This window comes from Oryctolagus cuniculus, chromosome Y (genome assembly GCF_051225735.1).
Source record: "Oryctolagus cuniculus isolate XC-2025 breed Fujian yellow rabbit chromosome Y, ASM5122573v1, whole genome shotgun sequence".
Classification (NCBI taxonomy): domain Eukaryota; kingdom Metazoa; phylum Chordata; class Mammalia; order Lagomorpha; family Leporidae; genus Oryctolagus; species Oryctolagus cuniculus.
Window position 1 is genome coordinate 1,102,864 of NC_142889.1, and position 25,193 is coordinate 1,128,056.

The 25,193-nt window shown below is 38.8% G+C and overlaps 1 protein-coding gene across 2 annotated transcripts in view; it reads left to right on the top strand.

Moving 5' to 3' along the window:
• The window catches only part of LOC149119093 (glycine receptor subunit alpha-2-like), a 53,837-nt gene that overhangs the window by 26,520 nt on the left and 2,124 nt on the right, over positions 1-25,193 (top strand). Inside the window, exon 4 of one of the 2 annotated variants that reach the window (XM_089325046.1) lies at positions 18,588-18,655. In XM_089325046.1, the coding sequence (XP_089181172.1) occupies positions 18,588-18,655 (68 nt within the window). Of the gene's footprint in view, positions 1-18,587; positions 18,656-18,746; positions 18,815-25,193 lie in introns of both variants that reach the window. The other variant, XM_089325047.1, reaches the window with a different exon arrangement.

Genomic DNA, 25,193 nt, shown 5'->3' on the forward strand with positions numbered 1-25,193 from the left:
ATCCCTATCTTATAGACAAGGAAATAGAGCACAGAGCTTATGAACTTGCTCACGGCCCCACTGTTCCAGATGCAAAACTAGTTTTTTTTTAACTTTTATTTAATGAATATAAATTTCCAAAGTACAGCTTATGGATTACAATGGCTTCCCCCCCATAACGTCCCTCCCACCCGCAACCCTCCCCTTTCCCACTCCCTCTCCCCTTCCATTCACATCAAGATTCATTTTCGTTTCTCTTTATATACAGAAGATCAGTTTAGCATACATTAAGCAAAGATTTCAACAGTTTGCTCCCACACAGAAACATAAAGTGAAAAATACTGTTTGAGTACTAGTTATAGCATTAAATCTCAATGTGCAGCACACTAAGGACAGAGATCCTACATGAGGAGTAAGTGCACAGTGACTCCTGTTGTTGACTTAACAAATTGACACTCTTGTTTATGGCATCAGTAATCAAACTAGGCTCTTGTCATGAGCTTCCAAGGCTCTGGAAGCCCCCTGGGTTCATGGACTCTGATCATATTTAGACAAGGCCATGGTCAAAGTGGAGGTTCTCTCCTCCCTTCAGAGAAAGGTATCTCCTTCTTTGATGGCCCGTTCTTTCCACTGGGATCTCACTCGCGGAGATCTTTCATTTAGGTTTTTTTTTTTTCCCCAGAGTGTCTTGGCTTTCCATGCCTGAAATACTCTCATGGGCTTTTCAGCCGGATCCACATGCCTTGAGGGCTGATTCTGAGGCCAGAGTGCTGTTTAGGACATCTGCCATTCTATGGGTCTGCTGTGTATCTCACTTCCCATGTTGGATCGTTCTCTCCCTTTTTTATTCTATCAGCTAGTATTTGCAGACACTATTCTTGTTTATATGATCCCTTTGGTTCTTAGTCCTATCATTACGATCAATTGTGAACAGAAATTGATCACTGGGACTAGTGAGATGGCATTGGTACATGCCACCTTGATGGGATTGAATTGGAATCCCCTGGTATGTTTCTAACTCTACCATTTGAGGCAAGTCAGCTTGAGCATGTCCCGAATTGCACATCTCTTCCCTCTCTTATTCCCACTCTTATATTTAACAGCAATCACTTTTCAGTTAAGTTTCAGCACTTAAGAATTGTGTATTGATTACAGTATTCAACCAAAAGTATTAAGTAGAACAAACAAAAAAAAATACTAAGAGGGATAACATATTAAGTTGTTCATCAATAGTCAGGGCGAGGGCTGATCAAGTCACCGTTTCTCATAGTATTCATTTCACTTTAACAGGCATAGTGGACAGCGAGAGAGAGACAGACAGAGAGAAAGGTCTTCCTTTTTGCCGTTGGTTCACCCTCCAATGGCCACCGCGGCCGGCGCGCTGCGGCCGGTGCACCGCGCTGATCCGATGGCAGGAGCCAGGTGCTTCTCCTGGTCTCCCATGCGGTGCAGGGCCCAAGTACTTGGGCCATCCTCCACTGCACTCCCTGACCACAGCAAAGAGCTGGCCTGGAAGAGGGGCAACCGGGACAGAATCCGGCACCCCGACTGGGACTAGAACCCGGTGTGCTGGTGCTGCAAGGCGGAGGATTAGCCTAGTGAACCGCGGCGCCAGCCAAAACTAGTTTTTAATCCCAGGAAATCTTGCATGAGTCTGCCCTCATTACCATGAATGGGATAGTAAAGGCCTTAAATATTTGTGTTGCTATACATCAAGCCCATGATTTAGACTTGGTTCCATTTCTTAATTCCACAACCATGTTAGGAGCTTATAAGGAGGCCTTTACAATGTTTTGCCTAATGATGTTTATTTTTCAACTTTATATTCTCAGATTTGAGCACATTATTAACTCAACATAAAAACTTGGTAATGAAATTAATGAGCAAAGTTGATTTCTCTAATCACCCAAAAGCTTTCAGCTTGGGATGTATTGAACTAACTAGCAGGTGAGGGAGGTGTGGAGTTTCAGGGGTCAGTTAGTGACTGAGGAAAGGAGAAGGGATACAGGGACTGCTGCCTCCATGAGTTACACATTTTATGATTCGGTCTCTAGTGACATTTTGTAATCATTTTTTACGTCTTCTTTCAACACTAATTTGTGATGTATTTAAACATACTCCAGGAAATTGCTAATGATGACATACCAAAAGCATGTTCTTCCATCTGGCATTTTATCTAGTCCTGTAGTTTGCATCCCAGAAGACTTTACTGTCTGAGCTTTGGGAATGTTTTCATTTTTTAAAAATTATGTTAATATAAAGAGAACAGATTTCATGTATTTCATAGGTACAATTCTAAGAAAATAATCATTGCACGCTCCCTCCCCCACTCCCTCCCTCAATCCCCTTCCTCTCTCTTTTGTTTCTTTTAATTTTTGCCAAAGCATAGTTTCAATCCACTCTATAATCACAGGCTTAATGCACCACTAACCATAATACTCAACAAATGAAAAGTAGAAAGACCACTGTTCCACAGGCGTATAAACAAGAGCTAACAACAATAAAATCACAAGGGAATGTTTTAACAATCTCAATCATTTGGACAAAGTGAAAGAAAACTCTAAGACTCCAAGACCTGAGCTATTCAATTTTATTCTCATTATTACTTCCCAACACATATGAAGGCTCAGAGCTTGCTCATGGAACAGGAGGAGGAAGGTTTTAAAGTCCACTTGCTGGGCTAACCCTCTTCAGAACTAATGAGACTGCTCTCTGAAATAATTCACTTGGACTTTTCTTAAGCAGAGGAAGCATTTTCTGCCAACACACCAAGTCAAGTTGACTTTATAACAATGTGCAAATGGATCACGAAATATTTGGGAGAAATACTTACGGTGCACATAATTTACAGGGACTTTGGGGACTTCTAGAAGCACTGACAGCTAACCTCTGTACTCTAGCAGTGTATCATCCTCCTGAACAATAAATTACACATAAAACAGGTCCGAGCAACACAAGCCAACTCATCATACAATCATGCCATTGTGTACAGACTTATGTCAGAGAGACTAGAAGTTCTGAATAAGGGCAGTTGCTAATAGCTGAAGTACAAGGAAGATGTGGAAGAGGAGGGAGGACTCGGGTTATAGGTGGGTTTACAAAGATGATCATGCTTCACAATGTAGGAGGCAACATGGTAAGTGTGTTACACACGTGCTCTTATTCATTCACTACAAAACTGGTAAGTACTACCATTACCAACTCCCTTTCTCCAGATCTAGAAACTAATTATCACAATCTTTAGAGTTTGCAAAATACTCAACCACTCTGCTGCTCCTAATGTGGCCTACCCAGGCTAGCAGTGTCTGCTTTGAAAATGTACAGCACACACAAGTGGAGGTGCATGTTTGGAAAGATGTGCATCAACCAGGCTGACTTCCAAAAAAAAAGACTTTCTTAGGAAGATTCTTGCTTTTTGACTTTGCCAGATTTTCCCCTCTGTTACCTGAGGTTTGGGGAATAAGCCCTTTTTTCAACAAAGGATTTTCTTATTATGTATGGTACAATTCACAAAACTAGAGCCTTTTCAAAGCTTCAACGAATCTTGCCTCCAGTGTGAAGTTCTCATGGGTAAACACCCCATTTTATTTCTTTAGCAAACCATCCAAAATCTCATATTTTCAAATTATAACCCTCTCAAGGCCCCAATGCGATGTTGCTGCCCATTATCCTGAGCCCCCAGGAAGTGATGGTGTCTGATGGGAGAATGACTTCCTCCACTTCCAATGTGAACTTAATGGTAAATGAGAGGAGGCCACAGATCTGCTTTCCTCTTGGAGGGACAACTAAATTTAGCTGAGTGCCAAAGACCCTGTCGCACTGAGATGAAGGTAGAAATATAAATCAAAATCCAGACATCGACCAGTTTCTCTATCACTTCAAAAACCTCTAACAAACAATGCAAAATGTGGGGGGCTTCAAATTAGTGGGGGGAAATGCAATAAAGAGCAATGACGCAGATGTGGCCTTCAGTTACCAATTACACTTTGTCTAGTGACATATAGTCTCTGTAAAATGGAGCCATATCTCCTCTCTCCTCTGCATTTAACAAATACATCAACTATCTGCAGAACCTCTCCTCTTCCCTTTTCCCCATGCACAATTTATTTCTTCCTCTGCTAGATTTCCTTAAAATGCTGTTTTTTTTTTTTTTTATCACAGTACAGGGTAGTTAGTCCAATCCAGATTTTTCTGCCATGACAGATTACAGGTTTATTGAAAGCCAAGATTGGGCGCATTTTTATATTCCAAGGACCTCACATAGTATCATTATCAGTGCTTATGCCATATCCCCAATCCCTTGCCACATCAACACATAACTTGACTTCCAGATGTCAGCAGCTGCATTTTTGTGCTTGAGGGCTTTCTCTGATCCAATTCATTTTGCCCACCTCTGTGGCAGATCAGAAATGAAGATGGATTATGCCCCCCGGGAGTTCTCTCATCAAATGCTTAATGGGAATTCATGTAAAATATCCCAGCTCCGTCTCCCATTGGGCAGAAAGCTCAGAAGAGTGTCTGTACTGGCTTCCAGAGTTACTCATGGGCTAAAGCTTCATTTGCCAACCCAGGATAATGAACTTACTATGAACTCACCTTTTCTTTTCTGCTTCCCTTATCTTGACTCATTTCCATGATTTTATCTTGCATATCATTTATGGAAGCTGCTTTCACCTGAATCCTTGACTCAAGGGGAACCCAAGGAAACTGAGCACCTAATATATAGAAAGAGTCGAACAAATGCTTTTTAAGTAAGCTGAATTACCAAGATATATGGCACAGTATGACATAAGACACGGAAGTACTATGCTACTTAAATGTTCGGAATCTGGCAGTCAAATTTGAGTACTTGCTAAGACAACAAGCACCATGATTTCAGGGTTTCCCTTCGCAGTAGGGAAGTGGCTGTCCTAGTTGTTAGAGCGAAGAATACATATCAGGAATGCTGCCTTTTATTTTTAGAACTGTTGCTGACATAGAAAACCTGTTTCCTAACAGTACAGTGGTGACCTTCCCACCCCCAGAGAAATGGTGCAGAATGCCTAAGGAGGAAATAAGTCCACATTTGTGGGAGCCACAGAGGAACAGAGCAGGAAAATGAGAGCTTAGGTACTATTCATTGACAGACATGGTGCTTTAAGATCCCTTTTGACAGCTAAATAGAGAGTGTGGAGTAGCCCAGCACTGCAGTGGCTTTAACCGGATTTACATCTTCAAGTTTCAAAAGCCTGGCTCTGAGCCTAAGATTTCCAAAGGGTAATAATCTTTTATTTTTTGTAAATTCACATTAAAATATAACTTTCAAAAACAAATTAAAATCATGATTCTCACACAGATATAATGTTAATACATGTTAAAGATTTTATTTACCACATTAATAGTGAAGGAATCAGGCAGTTGGTATAACCAGTTGAAAAGGAAATTCAAACAGACACATTTTACAGGTCAAGAATTTGAAATGAATATGCAGATGGAGGCAAAACTAGCCTGTTCCACAGTTGGGGAAGGAAACTACCTGGATCTCTACAGGGGATAACAGGACAGAGTTCACCTGTCTATAAGCAAGAGATACATTGCATTACCACAAGGTATATAATTTGCACTTGTAAAATAGCTCACATAAAATCAGTCAGATAACACTAAAGGGTATACCATAAAAAACAATGCATAGTTTTCCTTTGGGGCACAATTTTTTCTTCATATTCCTGATTATTAGATTTAACAATGTAATCCTTCTCCACTAAGGAGAGATTTTTTGAGAGCTTATTTATACTTTTAAAGCTCAACTTTTTTTCTTAACATTATGACTAAAGATGAAAGGAGGGCAGAAATAATGTGTTTACAAAAGTACATATGATTGTTAAAAAAAAAAGAGGAAATCTCTATGTTTAGGAGTATGATCTTTACTTAATATGCATAGGGAAGGAGATGGTAAGAGAAAAGAAATAGCTGGTATTTCATACACACTATCTCATTTGGTGCTCCCAATGAACTTGAGAGTTAGGTGAAGTGATTTCTTCTTTCATAGATGAGGAGACTGGATCCCAGAGGAATTAAGTAGCTTACATAGAATCACACAAATAATACATAGCAGATCCCAGAAGTAAACCCAGTCCTTCTGGTCCTGAAGGTTATGATTTTTTTCCATTATGACACAGTGCACTGGAAGGGATGCTATTAGGAGGGAGAGCAATGGTTAAGAAGTTCTGTGACTCACCTCAAACAGGGAAGCTTAGCAGTGGTTTCAAAGGAGGCACATTGCAATACTTCTCATTGGTGAGTGTCAGATATTTGTCACACTTTTCTCACTTTGTTGAGTCCTATGAGGTGATAACAAACAAAAATTGCTTCTGATCTCATAGGCTTAGATGAGACCATTTATTTAAATGAAATGTTTTGAATGAACTATCAGTTGAAGCTAAAGGGATGGAAGCAGATTGATGGAGACAAAATGCCTTGCATTAAGAATGGTTCTGAATCAAACTTCTTTACACACGAAAAGCTTACATTCTGATCAATAATACTCATTGTGTATTTACTAAATACCTACTATGTGCTTAGTACTAGACTGAGTGCCCCAGGGTTCATAACAGTGAATCAAATGCAAATCAGATCCTGTTTGGAGCATACTAGGAAAGATGAGAAACAAAAAAAATGGACTTGAATACAACATGATAAGGGATATGGGGCTATGGAAATTCTCAGATAATATTCAGATGGGGAGAATCAAATTCATTGAGTGAGTATCATTTGACTTTGAAGGATTGGAATATTTGAGCATGAAAACAAGTTATATGTATGTATGCGTAGAGCCTAGCTACCAATTTCATTATTATAAATCCAAACACAGCAAAATTCCTTCTTAAAATTTTTAATGTTAAAAAATCTACTTTCAATATTTCAGGATCTAACAAATTGATCAACTTGCTATTCATTTTGCACAGTAGTAGAAGATTCAACTAACACAAGAGAAAATCTTCAATTCTATTTTTGTTACTTCCTAAAATGAAAGGAAATGTCATTTGGGTTCAGGAGAAATTCTCAGGTCTCTTTATTTCAAAACGAATTCCAAAATTAGCATTTAAAGTAGTCTTCTAAAGCTAAACGGGTGTTTATTATCTACTCCAATCCCAAGACAACAAGAATCCCATGTTTTCCAGCAATTCTCCATATGATGACATTTTATTACAGCATAAATAAAAGTATATGTAGATTACATTAGAAAATTATTCTTATCCTGAATGTTTCATTTAGTCTGTGCAATCTTTAAAATAGGAAATGAACCTGGTTACCACAAGCAAAGTGCCCTGAATCTTCCAAAACATAAACACTCACTTTAAGGTGATCCTATAATGAATAGCAACACCACCACCACCACCAGTAGTTTACTTGTATTAGAAAGAGTCTCAGCAAAAATACCCTCTCAGTGAGGCTTGGTTGGGCACATACTTGTTGCAGAATGACTCAAGGGCTTTTCAGCAAGACATTTCTGACTTGTCCTTAATGCCTGATTTTTTTATATTTGCCCCACAATACACCATCTAAGTGTAAATGATAACAAGTAGAACACTAAGTATAAACCAGGCACATAATTGATAATAAATATTTGTAACTCTAATGAGTAATGACATGGAAATATAAAGAATTCAGCAAACAAATGCAAATTTAATTTCCTAACAAATGAGTATAAGACCCATAACAGTGCTCTGTTTTAACAAAAAAGGAGGCTTATATATTTTTTAAAATCCACATTGTCGCTCCCCCTCTTCGCGGAGGAACGACACAGGACCCTGCGCTGTTCTTTTGTCTGCTCGGCCCTCCCCGGGTTTGCTGCTGGTTCTTCCCGGGTTGGCTACCGACCCTTCCACCTCTGTGGAAGGGCGGTTCCCCCTGCCACTTTCCCCACTTCCGCGGGGGAGCGGCACACCGCCGGCCGGCTCTCTCGGGGGCTGCTCAGGTGTTCCTTCAGATAGATGTTCCTGGTGCATGGTGTCTCTCTCCTCCTTTATAGTCCTCTTCCGCCAATCCCAACTCTGCTACCCACACGCCGAGTATGCTGCTCTCCTCCAATCAGGAGCAGGATCAGCTCCTGCAGGTCATCACTCAAGTTGGCGAGAGGCAGCTGTGTAGAAGTTGTTACTCCCTTCTCAGGGCCATACTGTGGGAGAGCAGATGCATAGAATAAGTCTTAATTCCAGTAACAGTCTAGTCCGAGTTGCTCCCCACACATATTCTGTTGAAATACATGAGGGCCTTTCATCAGAAAGCCATGCATCTGATACATGGTCTACTGTAACACAAGCATTTGTTTGATAAATCAGAAAAAGAATCTGAAGCTCATTTCATTTTAACATAAAACATGATCTTGTTAAATAATCTCAGTTACCCTATCATTTTTACCTTTTTTTACCTTATCTTTATAATTTAGTGGTTCCCAACAAGGGTGCACTTGGTAATGCTAGAAATGTTTTTGGTTATCACAACAGGGGCTGTAAGGGGTCAGGTGCCACTGGCATCTGATAAGTAGAAAACAGGGGTGCCCCTGAAGATCCTCCAGTGCTCAAGAAAGACCCCTACAACAAGGGATGATCTGGACCAAAATGCCAAAACCATAAAGATTCAGAAAGCCTATTTTAATAAAGAAGCTGGTAGCAATAATCGCAAATCCATTCTGGTTACAAGGGTTTCTTAGACATAAAGAATATTTATGTGTAACTCCTAGAAGCAAGAAAGCTGTAAAATGTGGTTGAGTCCTGCCAAACAAACAAAACACCTACGGTCAAAGAAGTTTGAGAAATAATAATACAAATGATTTTTTTCTTCAGGAATATCATAATTCACATGGTTATATAAAACTTTTTGAGAATCAGAGGTGGTATCAACAACATGGCAAGGTAGAAGGCTCCAGGTTCTTGTTCCCATACAGAAACATAGAAAGCAAAGGTAAACTGTTTACCTAACTACTTGAGCCACCACTGCTGCCTCCCAAAGCTTGCATTAGAGAGGAGAGCCAGAACCAGATATCAAAACCAGACATTCAGATGTGAGAACAGAAGGTCTTATCTGGCATCTTAACTGCTCAGCTAAATGCTTGCCCAATCCCCACCCTAATGTGGCCATTCCTAATAAAGATCACAACATTTAAAAAAAGAAATCACCATCCTTTCAGATTAGAAGCTTCTAATCCCTCCTCAGGAAAACAGCACTACCATGACAGTCCATTCCCTCCACTTGCAATCTTCCCACCCTCCAAAGCTCTCTCCTACATGGGCATGAAAGCACCATACAACACAGGAAGCAATTATAAAAAATGGGGCTTACATGTCTTCAGATATCAAGGCTCTGATGCTTAACGCTACATGCTTGTGATTCTGTATGCTTTGTTTTCTCCATTTATCTTTTGACTTAATGGCGAGGAAATTTTTGTTAGAAAAAATCTTATACCAAAGAAAATTTAATTTCAATATAAAGCAAACACATATATCAATATCCCATTCCCATCCAGGAGCCCCGCACTAAAACAATTGTTGTACTTGAAGAAACATTCAATTATTTACAAGAACTAACATGCAAGATGAAAATGCCATTCTTGTGTATTTCTGACAGAAGTGAAAAAAAAAAATAACAGTTTCATCTTAGAAGCAAAGAATGCCCTCTGCTCTCAAGTAGTCTTTCATCTTAAACATGTTGGAAAACAACGAGGGCAAAACTAACCGACAGTGACTAATTGTCTTATTACATAGGATCCCCTATGCTTTCCTGATGCTTGTTTTTAAATAGAATCTATCAAAAAATTTAATAAAATAGTATTTGTCATTAACTTAGAAAGCTTTGGTCAATACATAATACATGTATATGTATATATCATTATAACTGTAAATATACACATATATACTTTTAATAAGCTTATTTTAATATACCTACAATGAATAAAATTTCATTATCATGATAGAAATTATGCATATTAATTCTACAATCTGAATATGTAAAATAAAGGATCTTACTGCATTTTTATGAGTAAAGCCTGAGTCATTATATTAAATATATTGAATAAAATGAATGAGTCAAACACAGTATTTGTCATCAATATTGTCTGCCTTGTCCACGTTTCACTTCTATGCTACCTCATCACACTTGTGAAAACATAGTAGTCTCATTTGGTGCAACTGGCCCCAGGGACATCATTTTCTATCCAATTGTTCTGCTAAAGCAGACTTTGTTGATGCCACAGAGCATAGCATCAAATTTATTATATATAGTCATACATACAGTCCCTATGCTCTTCCATGCCCATGGCTAATCCTCAGTTTCAGTAATGGAACACCCATGGAGTTCCACAGAAATTTCTGCTGTACTCCAACCTCCCAATCTGATTCCAAAGCAAGGCCAAGTAAACTTGACCCATAGACTAAAGCTGGCCTACAACCTGTTTTGTAAATAAAGTTTTACTGGAACACAGCAACATTCAAGGTTTATATATTGCCTACAGTGCATTTTTACTGCAGAGGCAAAACTGAGTTGTCATGGCAGAGATTCTATGTCTAGCAAAGCCTAAACTATTTACTATCTGGTCCTTAAAAATGTTGTCAACTTGTCATCTAGGGTACTGAGTGTCCAAGATAGCTCATGGATGAATTCACACATTTGTCAAATCTGAACACAAGTATATTTTTTTCATTTGCATCACTGAACTGTAAATCTATACTAGATGATCATTATACAGATTTGTTCTTTGACAAATAGTTGGGAAACATTAAACTGATCTTTACTTAGTATTTACTCCTCTTCTCTTGTTCTCTCCATCCTCAGTACCTATTATGCAGCCCCCAATGAGACATTCCTTCCTTGGCAGGAGCACAGGACTTTACAATAGCCCTGTGATGATCGCCATTGGTGCTCATCATAGTTCTATTATCATCTAACGTATTTGCTACAAGAAGAATGAATTCTTTGTGCTCACTTCAGCATATACTGAACTTGGAAGAATGTATTAGTTGAGTTTATAAACTAATAATGTGGATCAGCATTTTCTAAACCATGCTTTGAAAACTGCTTGCTAACTTTGAAATTTAGTCCATAAAAAGTAAAGTCCATCTAAAAAAAAACAAAAAACCAATGGTCAAAATAAGTTTGAGAAATAATGACATAAATTACTTTCTTCAGGAGTATCATAATTCACATGGTTAGGGCCGGCGCCACGGCTCACTAGGCTAATCACTAGAATTCTGGCTGTTGGTGTTTTTCTGCTATACTAACTGAACATCCTTTAAAAATATATCTTCAGGGCCAGCGCTGCGGCTCACTAGGCTAATCCTCCGCCTTGCGGGGCCGGCACACGGGGTTCTAGTCCCGGTCGGGGCGCCGGATTCTGTCCCGGTTGCCCCTCTTCCAGGCCAGCTCTCTGCTGTGGCCAGGGAGTGCAGTGGAGGATGGCCCAGGTGCTTGGGCCCTGCACCCCATGGGAGACCAGAAGAAGCACCTGGCTCCTGCCATCGGATCAGCGCGGTGCGCCGGCTGCAGTGCGCCGGCCGCGGCGGCCATTGGAGGGTGAACCAATGGCAAAAGGAAGACCTTTCTCTCTGTCTCTCTCTCTCACTGTCCACTCTGCCTGTCAAAAAAAAAAAAATTCACATGGTTAAATAAAACTTTCAGCTAATAGGAGGTGATATCAACAAAATGGCAAAGTAGAAAGCTCCAGGTTCTTATCCCCCTACAGAAACACAAAAAGCAAAGTAGAAATGGCCAGGATCAACTTTGCCAGAATCTTGGAAAACTGTAAAAGTGTACAGTAACCATTTGACCACTGCATCAAGAAAAAGGAAACTTCAAAATAGCAGGAAGGTTTTGTGGTATTTTTACCTGCTGTTTCTATATGCCCTCCCTGTTACGGAAGTGATTTTGGTTTTGAGTAGATAACAGGCTGCATTCCCAGTGTGGGGCCCTGGGTCCTGGTTCTAGGAGAAGAGAAAACTTTAATGAAAGATTATTTTGTGTATCAGCACTAACCTATCTATAGGCTTCCAGAAGGACAGATGTAAGCCTTGTATTTGCTTTCTAGGGTTACCATAACAACGGATCACAGACAGGGTAGGCTAAACAGCAGACATTTTCTCCCCATTCTGGATGCTAGAAATCCCAAACCCAGATGTCGGCATCTGTGGTCTCCTTTGGCTTGTAGATGTCTGCCTTCTGACTGTATCCTCATATGTTCCTTTCTCCATGCACACACATACTGGCCTATCTTTTCTCCTCCTCTAAGTATGTTAGTCACATAATATTAGGGCTCACTCTCGTGACATCATTTAACCTTATTTATTACTTTCTAGATCTTATATCCAAAGCTGTTTACATTCTTAAGTTCTAGAGGTTAGGATGTATGAATTTGGGGGAGACAGAGGGGACACAATCCATGCCATAACAGTGTTTATCACTGTTTTCTCCTAACTTCAAACCTCAGATGAAAAAAAAAAAAAAGTGGTACTGATGAAAAACATTGCAAGCCAAATCAAAAACCTTTACACACCACAGGGGAAAAGATTAACATACAATATGTTGTCATTTAGACAACGTAAAAGCCTGGAAGTAAAAGCTGGAGAGAGTTTCCTAAGGAAATGAGGACATTCAAAATCAGCCAAGTACATGGCAAACTTAGAAGGCCACTGCATTCTCAGGCAAGATGTGTATACAGAAAAGATATGATCAGACCGGAAGCTTCCTCCTTGGGCTGATTCCTAGACTCATTTCAAGTCTGGCTAAGTGCTGAAGAAATGCTCCAGGACAGAACCATTCTGCAAAAAAACGAGAAAAGTGTGGTTTAGTTTTATTTGTTTGGTCAACTGGTTTTTATTTTCAATTTTCTAGTGTTCAAGAAAATCTCTGTTATTGTGTACCTGAGCACAAACTGAGGGAGAGAGACTTTAGTAAACATATGAGACGTGAAACATTATAGTCTTGGCAAAAATAGTTTTGGCAAGTCACTAAATAAATGGTCTACTATAGATTTAAACAATCTGCGTACCCAACAAACTTTGGGAAGAGAGATAATATGGCTTTCAAAGTTACCACATTATAATTTTCAAATGTCCATTTTTCAACAAAAATCACAAAGTAATAGGAAAGTATTACTCATTCAAAAGAATAAATAAATTGACAGAAATCATCCCCTAGGAAAATGAAATATTGTGCTTAACAAAATATTGTACTTAAACAAAAACTTTAAAACAACTGTCTTAAATATGCTCAAAGACCTAAAGGCCAAGGAAAAACAATGGAAAGAAATCAAGAAAATGATATATGAATTAAATGAGAGTACCCATAAAGAGATAAAAATTATAAAAAGAAGTCAGACAGGAATTCTGCAGATGAAATGCGAAGGAGAAATGCAAAATCCACTAGAAGACGGCCGGCACCGCGGCTCACTAGGCTAATCCTCCGCCTTGCGGCGCCGGCACACCGGGTTCTAGTCCCGGTCGGGGCGCCGGATTCTGTCCCGGTTTCTCCTCTTCCAGGCCAGCTCTCTGCTGTGGCCCGGGAGTGCAGTGGAGGATGGCCCAAGTCCTTGGGCCCTGCACCCCATGGGAGACGAGGAGAAGCACCTGGCTCCTGCCATCGGATCAGCGCGGTGCGCCTGCTGCAGCGCGCGGGCCGCGGCGGCCATTGGAGGGTGAACCAACGGCAAAGGAAGACCTTTCTCTCTGTCTCTCTCTCTCACTGTCCACTCTGCCTGTCAAAAAAAAAATCCACTAGAAGAATTCAGTAGTAAATTTGAGCAGGCAGAAGACAAAAAGATAGGACAAATGAAAGTATCAATTCTGAGGAGCAGAAAGGAAAGAGAATGAAGCAAAGTGAACAGAGTATAAGATGTCAAGGAGACATCAACAAACCAACATACACATTCTGAGAGTTCCAGAAAAAATAAAGAAAAGGTGGAAATGATTTTTTTTTTTACAGGCAGAGTGAGACAGTGAGAGAGAGAGACAGAGAGAAAGGTCTTCCTTTTTTCCGTTGGTTCACCCCCCAAAATGGCCGCTACTATGGCACCGATCTGAAGCCAGGAGCCAGGTACTTCCTCCTGGTCTCCCATGCAGGTGCAGGGCCCAAGCACTTGGGCCATCCTCCACTGCCTTCCCAGGCCACAGCAGAGAGCTGGCCTGGAAGAGGGGCAACTGGAACTAGAACCCGGTGCCCCAGCCGGGATTAGAACCCGGAGTGCCAGCACTGCAGGCAGAGGATTAGCCTAGTGCGCTGTGACGCAGGCCAGAAATAATTTTTAAATAGAATAATTTAAAGAGTTTCCCATATTTGGTACAAGCATGAATCTACACATCCAAGAAGTCTAATGAATTCTAAGCAGAATAAACTCAAAAAGATTGACACCAACATACATTATAATTAAACTGTTGAAAGCCAAAGAGTAGACACTTTAAAAGCAGCTAGAAAAAGACAACTTATTACATTCCTGGGATCTCCAATAATATTATCAGCTGATTTCTCAGCAGAAATTTTGAGGGGTGAAGACAGTACGATGATGCAAAGTGCTGAAAAACCAACCCTCTAATTTATAGCCAGCACAACTGCCCTTCACAAATGAATGGGAAATGATGACATTTCCAGATCAACAAAAGCTGAAGGAGTCCATTACCCCTAGACTTACCCTACAAGAAATGATAAAGGGAGTCTTCCCAGTGGAAATTTTTTAAAATGCTAGATAGTGATTAAAGTCTTATGAAGTAATCAAGGGCTCCAATAAAATATAAATCTAAAATATATTTAACAGTGAAAATATAACATATAAAAGCAATGTCCTGTAGCTTTGTTTTATAACTCACTTTTTATCTCCTACATGCTTTAAAATACAAATGCATAAGAGAATTGTTAGCCTGTTTTATTGGGCATTCAAAAATATGTAATCTGTGTCAACAGTAATACAAAGGGGACAGGATGGAGCTGGATGGGGTTTTTATATTTTATTGAAGTTAAGTTGGTATCATTTTTTACTAGGTTGTAATAAATTTAGGATATTAAATGTAATCCCTGTGGTAACATAAGGAAAATATCTGAAAAGTATACAAAAAATGAAATGAGAATTCCAGTGACTCACCACAAAAATATCACACTAAACACAAAGAGTAGTAATAGTAATAGAAGAAATTAGGTCCCAAAACAGCTATAAAAATGCTATAAGATATTCATAAAGCAAATACTAAAATGACAGAAGTCTTTATAAGTAATCACTTTATTTCTAAGTGGGTTAAACTTCCCAGTCAAAAAACGTAAATAAGAAGAATGTATAAAGCACACCTTGATCCAACTATATGCAATCTACAAGAGACTCACTTAAGATCCAAAGACGTAATAGCTTGACAACAAAAGGATAGAAAAAAAAATTCTATAGAAACAGTAACCAAGAAAGGGTGAGATATTGGCCTCAGGCATTTTATTCCTCTTAGGAAAAATGTCCTTAAAGTATGGCAATTTCTGCCTCTTACAAACTCGGTGACTGTGGGAAAATTAATCAACCACCTTTGTGCCTTGTTTTTTCTCATCTATAGAATGGGGACCATGATGGCACCTAAATATTGAAGAATGAAATAAGACACTCATTGGCCAGGAGCGAGGTTTTAATATTATGTGTCAGTTCTTAGTACAAGTATGTGCTAATTCCTCATAAAAAAAGAAAAAGAAAAAGAAAAAAGAAAAGCTTACTGGAGCAGGCAGGCATTTGGCCTAGTAGTCAAGATGTGCTTGAGAGACCAGCATCCCCTATCAGAGTGCCTGAGTTTGAGTCCCAGCTCTGCTTCTGATGCAGCTTCCTGCTAATGCACACCCTGCCAGGCAGCAGGTGATGGCTCAAGTAGCTGAGTCCTTGCTGCCCAGGCAGTAGACATGGCTTGGGTTCACAGCTCCCATCTCAAGCCTGGATCAGCCCTGATTACTTCACACATCTGAGGAGTGAGCCGGCAGATGTATGTTCACTCTCTCTCTCTTTTTCTCTCTCTCTTGTGCTTCCCTCTCTCCTTTAGTCCATGTCTCCCCATCTCTGCCTCTCAAACAAAAATAAATATTAAAGGAACTTTCAAAAACTGTTTTTCTGTCCAAGGTTTTATATAGAAGTGCAAGAACTTTGAAACAAGATGCCCAGAATTGATGGGGTCAGATGTAAAGGAGCAAGAAACACACAAACAGGTGTAAAGTAGCATGGTAGCAAAGTGGTTGAAAGTTTAGGGTTTTGAAACATCAATGAGACATTGAGTCTCAGCTTTTCTAATTCCAGTAGCCTGACATGAAGCAAGTTCCTTAACCTCTCAGAACCCCTACTTTTCTCATCCACAATTATGTACTAGAAAAGTAAGGAAAAAATCTCTTTTATGGTTATGGAACTAGATGGCTATTAATGTGCTTAGCATAATGTTATCATCTATGGTAGCTGAAAAATATTTCAAGTTCCCAGAATATATTTACACTGCCATTTACCAGAAAGGATACAAACATATGTATGATGGTAGGACCCAGACTCTAATGCTTCCAAGTTAGTTGGGTAGGCCAGACAGATAATATACAATGTTTCAAATCTCAAATCCCTCTTGTTAAAAAGAAATTTCTCTTTTTCATGTTTCTTCCTCCCCATCATTCATTTTCTCTCTCTCTTGCATATACGAATTCATGAAAACTTTCCACCCTGAATTGGATGATTTACAAGGAAATGTTTCTTGGTGAACAGAGAAAAAAAAGGCAAATACACATAATATGTTATGACTTGCCTCTCCCTTGCCTAATTTATTTCTTAACAGGAAACATATTTTTAAAGATTTATTTATTATTTATTTGAAATACAGACAGACTTGGGCGGGGAAAGAAAGAGAGAGAGAGAGAGAATCTCCCATCTGCTGGTTCACTTTCTGAATTGCTGCAGCGGCCGGAGCTGGGCCAGACTGAAGCCAGGAGCCTAGAACTCCATTCAGGTCTCCCATTTGGGTATCAGGGTCCCAAGTACTTGGGCCATTCTCCACTGATTTGCAAGGTACTTTAGCAGGAAGCTGGATAACAAATGAAGCAGCTGAGATTCAAGCAGTGCTCTGATATGGGGCACCAGCATAGTAACCAGTGTCTTACCCCACTGTGCCACAACGTCAGCCCCGGCAGAAAAATAGATTCACAATGAAAATACAATTATATAGCTAGAAAAGAGAAGAATGGTTTTTATTGTGTTTTGAGTAACCAGAAAGTAAAGACAAAATGAAGTCGAGTAGGAAGTGACTCGGGAGAACTCATCTTGGGAGATGCTGATATAAGAGGGTAGAGATCAATTAAGAGAGGTGGGGTGTTTCAAAAAATTCAGTGGGAAAACACTTGGTAATATGGTACTTCCTGTCCTTTCAAGTCTATAAAAATTTTATGAGAAAATAAATGCAATAATTTTTCATCAAAAACAGAAAAACTAATTACATTTCAAAAAGAAAATGTTACCACATCTTCTTTTTTCTTTTTTTTTTTATCAAAACTGCTTGCTCCTTTTGCCAAAAGACCTGAATTGGGGACTTACATGGCTATTTTACTCCAAGCTTTCTGTCCTCATTTCAGGAACCTAACCCGGACGTGGACCTTTAGAGATAAAACCTGGTGCTCGAGTCCGGCCACAACTGAGGTTTTTACTACCAGGTTTGAGAGGCTGCAAGCCTAGCTTACTGGGTCTGAGTACCCTAAGGTGTTGCTGAGCCTTTCTCCAGCAAGAGACAAATTTCCACAGGAGGAAGGACTAGGTGGCTCAGCATTTTCTTCTCTCAGAAAGCCTTAGGGGAAAGTACCGCAAAGGTAATCAACACATTCAAACCTGAAGCAGGGAACTGTCAGTGACTTAGCTCTTGATGAAACACAGGAGAAGACGAGCAGGAGAAGACGAGAAGTCAGGCTAGTGTCTGGTTTCTGGCCAGAAGAGTGGACTCTTAGGTCAAAGCACGTTTCGGTGTAATTACCCTGGCGCTACACTACAGTTACTGAGGCAACAATACAGGCATTAAGTGGCATTTCTGCTGGTGTTTACAACTTACAATGAGTTAATGTTCCTTGTGTTTGTATTTCTGCATATCATTTTGAATTGGGACTCAGAATATGCGAAGAAGGAATGGAGTAAATTCAGAGGTGTCAAAAGAAAGCAAGTAACCCACCGTTTTAAAAGTTGTTATACAAAAGGAAGTAGATGTTCCTGACCCATAAAACAAAATGCAGCTCTATTTTGACCTTATGGCCCCTATGTCATCACCATAGAACACCCAACAGTTGATGCCTACAAAGTTGATTATCCTAAGGTCAAAGAAAGCCACCCACTCTAACGGCTATTTTTATAGCAACATATGGCAATGAATTCCATTAAACAGTCTTCTGCTTATATTTTCCAAATCTAAAACTTCAGGGTAAGTTGCCGTTGCTTAACTGTCATTGTCCAAAATTCTAGTGGGAATGTTATCATTATATAACACTAGGTACAATTTTCTTTGCAATCACATCATCATTTCAGTTTTATTTACATTTTTAGCCATTTGCACAGATGTTGATGGAGCTATATATTTTTGCTTCAATGTCCATTGCAATATTCTTATTGCGTTCTGCAGGTCCTCCAGTAAACGTTACTTGCAATATTTTTATCAACAGTTTTGGATCAGTCACAGAAACCACCATGGTAAGTGCTACAATGCCACTGGCAAGAGAAAAACGTGACTCAATTATGCCATGAACACAACCTGTCAAACTTTCTATTGTTCAACTTGCAGGGCCTCCTGTAAATGTTACCTGCAACATATTTATCAACAGCTTTGGGTCAATAGCAGAAACTACAATGGTGAGTGGGACTGAGCATTGAAGCCATCATGTGAAGGAATGGGATGTGGGATCACAGAGCGTATCTGCGAGACATTCGCTGAGTGCCAATTTCCAACACTGTTCACCTCTAAAAGCAATGATTGATATGCTTTAATTTTGGACAATCACTAGCAAGTGATAAGTTCTTAAAATTCAATAGTCTTTTATTGATGATGCCAGAGAAATTTTGGAAACATTTGATGTTTGGCTAGTTTTTGGTAGAATTATCAGTAATAAGCAGGATGTATAGTCAAGGATATTTAATAATATGCATCTCTAATGTTTCATAAGTATAAATGTTAAACTTGAAGACATATTTATAATGGCTGATCTTATACATATAATGGAAGTTGTAACATAGTTAAACCTCCCTATTAAATACTTGTAAGATATATACCAAGATATATACCAAGATATATACCAAGTAGCTGAACTTATAATAGCACCCACACGTATATACACACACACATATCTATGTGTGCACAATCTTGTTGGTAATAGACAGTAGTCCCAAGTCCATAGCAATTATATCATATGCATTTTTTAAAAGAAATAGATAAAACTAAAAGCCCATCATAGATTACGTTTAAACATCTTTCATATATGTGAAAAAGATGTCAGATACTATAAAACCACCCAATATTCTTTATAAATGTCATGGTCATGTTGACTGCAAAACAACTTACTGAGATCATTAGTTTTACCCTACAGAGTAGTAGTCTATAGTATGGAGATTGCTTTTTGAGTAAAATATTTTCTTGGCCCCAATACAATTTAAGTCCTGAATCAATTGGTTGGTTCCAATTTGCATGTCTCTGTAAAGTACACATCCATATTATTGTATAACTAAGTATTACAGTGGCTGATGTGCTCAAAACTCTCAAGTAGTGAATTGAGCATAATGCCATTGAGGCCATGGAGAAGTAAAAGACAGAGTTTCCTGCTTTCATGAATTTCCTCTTTAGGACACTAGGACCATGCTTAATAAATGACTATATTTTGTGGCCTCCTCGATGCTAGAAGTCATTTACAATTTGTCACTCCTTTACACTGGAGAAATTAGACAAAATCCAACTCCACTTCTCATTTTAATATTATTCTGAAATAGCATTGTCAAGAAATGAGGTTTTAGGGATTTGACCAGATATAATGCATAAAGTATTTTACCTAAACAAGATAGTTTTGATAGGATTATTGAAAGATTCACAAGAAAAGCTAAACATGCAAAGAGTAATACAACTCTGACTTGGCATTCAGCTTCTGTCTCTTTCCTCTTGATTTTATCTTAATAAGAGAGGGGAAAGCCTCCCATAGCCCAAATCACTGTCACCAGCTTTACACGATGGCATTCAATGACAATATTTGCACGACCTAATGCTGATTGCATTAATTAAACTCCTGAGTTGCTTTGATTAAATCTCCTCATTGCATCTTACTCTCAATCAAATATGTAAATGCACACCTTTTCAATGTTCATTAATGCAAGAAAAAGCCAAACGTTTAGGAAGATGAAATGGAAGCTATGGATATTCTTGTTTTCCTCTGTCCTTAAAAGCTACTGAAGGTATTTAATAAATGGGCTGCTTATTAAATATCCTTTGTCACATTTCCTATCAGAAAATTTGGAAAGCGTTGCTCAAGGGTAACATCAACAGCCTGCCTATCCTGCTGTGTGACATAGAGTGGTTGAACTGCATGGTTAGAAAAGTGACGTGTATTTGTGCTTCTTTTGACTTTTTAGCTTTTGGTGTAATGATGAACTTCCTTTGGCTTTGAAAAATATTTTTTTTATTTTCTTCAACTATGGATTTTATGTGAAACTACAAAAATATTTTTAAACTCAACCATGCTTACATCAAAGAAGAAATCCCCATGACAATCAAGGATGGGGATTAGCAAACTTCTTCTGTAAAAAATCAGAAAGTAAATACTTAAGACTTTGAGAGCCAGACAGCCTCTATTACAATTACTCTGATTTTGTTGGCATAAAAGCAACCATAAGAAACAAAAGGGTGTGGCTGTTGTGTTCCACTAGATCTTTATTTACAAAAACAGGCTACGACCAAATTTGCCCCACAGACTAAAGTTTACCAATCCAAGATCAAAGGCACAAAATTTTCAAATGGACAGTGTTCAAATGCTCGTAAGGACATGAGCGTTGCTCCACCAAGAAAGGGTCTGATCTTTCAAGACACTTGAGGCCCTGTCTGGAAATGTGCCCTATGCCAGCTAGGTCTGGTTCTGGTGAGGATTCTATTTGAGTTAAAGACTGCTGACTTCTCCTTGTATCTCACATGTTGGAAAGTTCACAGGGGCCCCTTTTATAATGCCAGTAATCTCACTACAATGGAGGTTGGAGTTTCAACATAGAAATTCAGGGTGGAGGTAGCACAAAAACACTCAGTCCATTGCACACTCAGCATGTCATCATAGCCCAAGCTTCCTTTACCAAAACTATAACATTTTACCATCCATAAATTTACTGATATTTTTAGGAAAAGTGACTTAGATGAAATGGTCAAACAAAATAAATAGAACCAAATTCTTTCCACAATTGTCTTCAGTTGGAGTCAGAACCCCTAGCTTTTGCACATAAGGATGAGGTCACTGAGGACCTTGACTCACATTGTTTTCTGGGGATACTAGTTTTGTTTCTCTACATTTTCTGGAATGAATTTTCCCAATAATGCCTACGAATTTTGAGTTTTTTCTAAACATGTTTATTTTTCTCTCTCGCCTCATACCTCACTCTCATCCCATTATATGGATAGCATTATTGAAAGCTTCAGTTTTGGGAAATTGTTTCTAGATGAGGGGCAATGGTGATCTGTTTCAGGAACTCAGTGTGACTCTGTTTTGGTGCTATCTGATCTGCTCCCCTTATGGTTAATGAAATCCCAGTGGTTTACCATTGGTACTATCAGTCCACAGGCTTCAAGCTCACAGAGAGCTAATAGCAATCTTACTCCTTTGATATGTGAGGATAAGATGTGTACACACAGGGCAGAGTATATTTCTGCTAGACTAAGGAATATTTTTATGGATCATTATGATGATATGCATCATTCAAAAATATACGTTTTTCATTAAGAGACAGGGGATAACTCAGTAGTCATTCCTAGTTGACCCTATGTTAAGAGTATTCAGTAGAACAAATTTTGTATGGTCACAGAAGGGTTACAAGACAAGTAAGGAATACATGATGAAATAGCTAATATTCTGTTTTTGGAAGGTCAGTTTACCATTTCCTTTTCTTTTTCTTTCCCCCTTTCCTTAGTTGCTGATGCCAAGAGAATTTACAGGAAGGGGAGTATATTTGCAATCCTCTTTTTCTAGTTGTAAAGGCCTAGTTTGAGAATATTAGCAATGTCAGTAAAGATCAAGGGTGGCGTGCACGCCATGAGCATACAGCTCTCTCCAAAGCTAGGCCAACACAAATGCAGAAGAGATGGTCTCTTCCCAGCTTCCAAATGATACCTGGGAGGAAATGAGGACATAGTGTGTGATGTGGACCTGTGGATGCTGAAATTCTACCTATGCCACAGCAGTAAACCCTTAGCCTCTCGTCAGCTGCAACGGGGAGCTGAGAGCATATAAAATGTGTCCACTCTGAGAACATAATTCTGCTTCTCCCAAACTCTGCCTCAAAAGGTAACTTCCACATGCTCTACTGGTGACTGCAACAGGGTGCAGAACTGCTTTACCTTCTATCTGAAATCATGTTCCTGAGGAACTTGGTTAAGAAGTTAGATCATCTTTTCATTCTATGGCTTTTCATTCTGCTTTTCATTCTATGGCTACATAAGCAAGTCGTAAGAAGAAGCTCACTTATCAGGGATAGCAGGTAGCCCAGATCTTACTTCTGACTACGTATGTAAGAATCTGGAATCTACCATAAGCCTGGCATTTTAAAAAACTGATATATAAGGTAACCTTGGTCTCTAAATTAGCAATGTAATGTTAAATCCTGAGCTTTGCATAAAAAAAAAAAAAAACCCGTCCCATGATTTCAAGCTCAGGGCCAGCTTTCCACATTAAAGCTAGCACAGACTCGAGATTATAAAAACTTTACTGCAGTATAGCCAGAGGTAAAACAAAAGTGTCACATGGACAGTATTGGGAACGAAGCATACACTTGTATCTGATACCTTTGTGATATAATTGGATTGAACAGTGTATGTATACAAAAATAAGAGTAATTATATAGTTTAATAAGAGTATTAGGAGATACAGTGACAATCTCTGTGTACAAATGCTAATGCAAATAGAATAGTGTCAAGATAATTCAATTTTTAAAAAGATAATTCAACTTAAGGAAACAATCTGTAGGGTAAGCAAAGCATTAGAAAGCACCAGGAAAAGTGAAACTTGAAAAATTTTCAATTTGCCATGAAATAATAATATAGAATGTAGGTAATCAAATCACTTGTGCTAAGAATATAATAAAGATTAAATGATTTAAACGTAGCTTTTAAAAATTAAAGATATATGTATGTATAGAATTTGAATATTTCCAATTCCTAATCTGATACCCAGATAGTCAATAGTAGGGAAACAAATTTTGGTTCAAGGAAATATGTCATTTATTGAAAGCAGGAAATATCCCTGTAGAAAGAAGGCAGTGGAAAAGAAAACTGAATATGTACTTAAGCATTTTTGTCAATATTTACTTCCCTTTTAATAATTCATTAAATCTAAAAGCAAAAATAAAGGCAAAGAAAGACTAAAGAACAATATAACTAGCCTCTTGTGGCTTGGGATATTGTGAGACAATAAATATACCTGTAAATAAACAGAAATGATGCATAGGAATAGATAACTCACATGTGTCAAATTTTTTACCCTACATTGAAAACAATAGTGAATTGGAAGCATGAGGCAGCCACAGCTCCAGATATCTATTTTTTGGTTATCTGCTTCTCTTCATCCTTACATATCCTTTTCTATTCTTAATGATTTCTCAGAGTGGCTTTTTATTTTAGAATTGTGTATATTATTGTAAATAAAATGTGGATATATTTCAATTACTATATATTAAAAAGTATAAATACTTAACACCAAAATCTCTATAAAGGTCTTATTTCATATATTTGCTATAACTGTGGTATAAAATATTTTCCTCTAAGTTTTACACTTACTTTTGCTTAAAAACAACAGAATTACCTTACTTTAAGGTCACCTTTTAGACATTTAATGATTCTACTGAAATAAGATAGACTCCAAGCTCTTTTTAAAGTTCTAATATCTATTTCATCATTTCTACATATAATACTCAAAATAGAAATCGAGAAAACACTATGAATATATTGAGATACTTTTCTTAAAGGTCATTGTTTTCCTATTGTATGATACTAATGTAATAGTCTCTAGAGTCTTTCAATATGCATCTTTAACTCAAGGGAGGTTTGCAAGGATGTCCTAATGGCAATTTTGCTGCCTGATGCTCTCTGGTTTCTCATGGTCTCTTCTGCTCTAAGATTAATTCTTGAGGAAGGGGAGGTTCACTGGCCTCCCAATGGCCCAAGAGACTTTTCATCTGTCATTTCCACTCATCATTATCTCCCATACTTAGAGTTTCTCTATCTCCATAATGGGCTGAGGGGTAGGATCTTCTTCTGTTCTATTCTACACCCTGTTCAAACAAGCGTACAGGCTCCTCACAAATACTTTTGTTAAAGATAACTGGGATACTCCAGGGAAAGAAAAGACAATAAGTGTCAAACACTGGAGAAGCTGCATTCCTCCTCAGGAAACCTTAAGAAAATCTCACACTTGATGTACCTAATGTATACTTATATGTAAATTGGATTGTTCTATGCTTAATAGCCCCTTCTTTGATTCTCACAATTTTCTTTTTTCTTTTTTTTTTTTTTATTTTTTGGACAGGCAGAGTTAGACAGTGAGAGAGACAGAGAGAAAGGTCTTCCTTTTTCCATTGGTTCACCCCCCAAGTGGCCGCTATAGCCAATGCGTTGCTGCCGGTGCACTGCGCTGATTGGAAGCCAGGAGCCAGGTGCTTCTCCTGGTCTGCCACAAGGTGCAGGGCCCACGCACTTGGGCCATCCTCCACTGCACTCCCGGGCACAGCAGAGAGCTGGCCTGGAAGAGGAGCAACCAGGACAGAATCTGGCGCCCCGACCTGGACTAGAACCCAGGGCAGGCAGAGGATTAGCCTAGTGAGCCGCAGCACTGGCCAATTCTCATTCTTTATTCACACAACACTTCAAAGTTTCCAGTAACTCCAGTTCCCAATGAGACACTGTAATGATAATAATCTCTTTCTAGTTACAACCCTCTGGTCACTTTGGACAATTCCTAATCTGTGTGATTGGAAATTCTGAGGTTTTACCGTTCCCTGG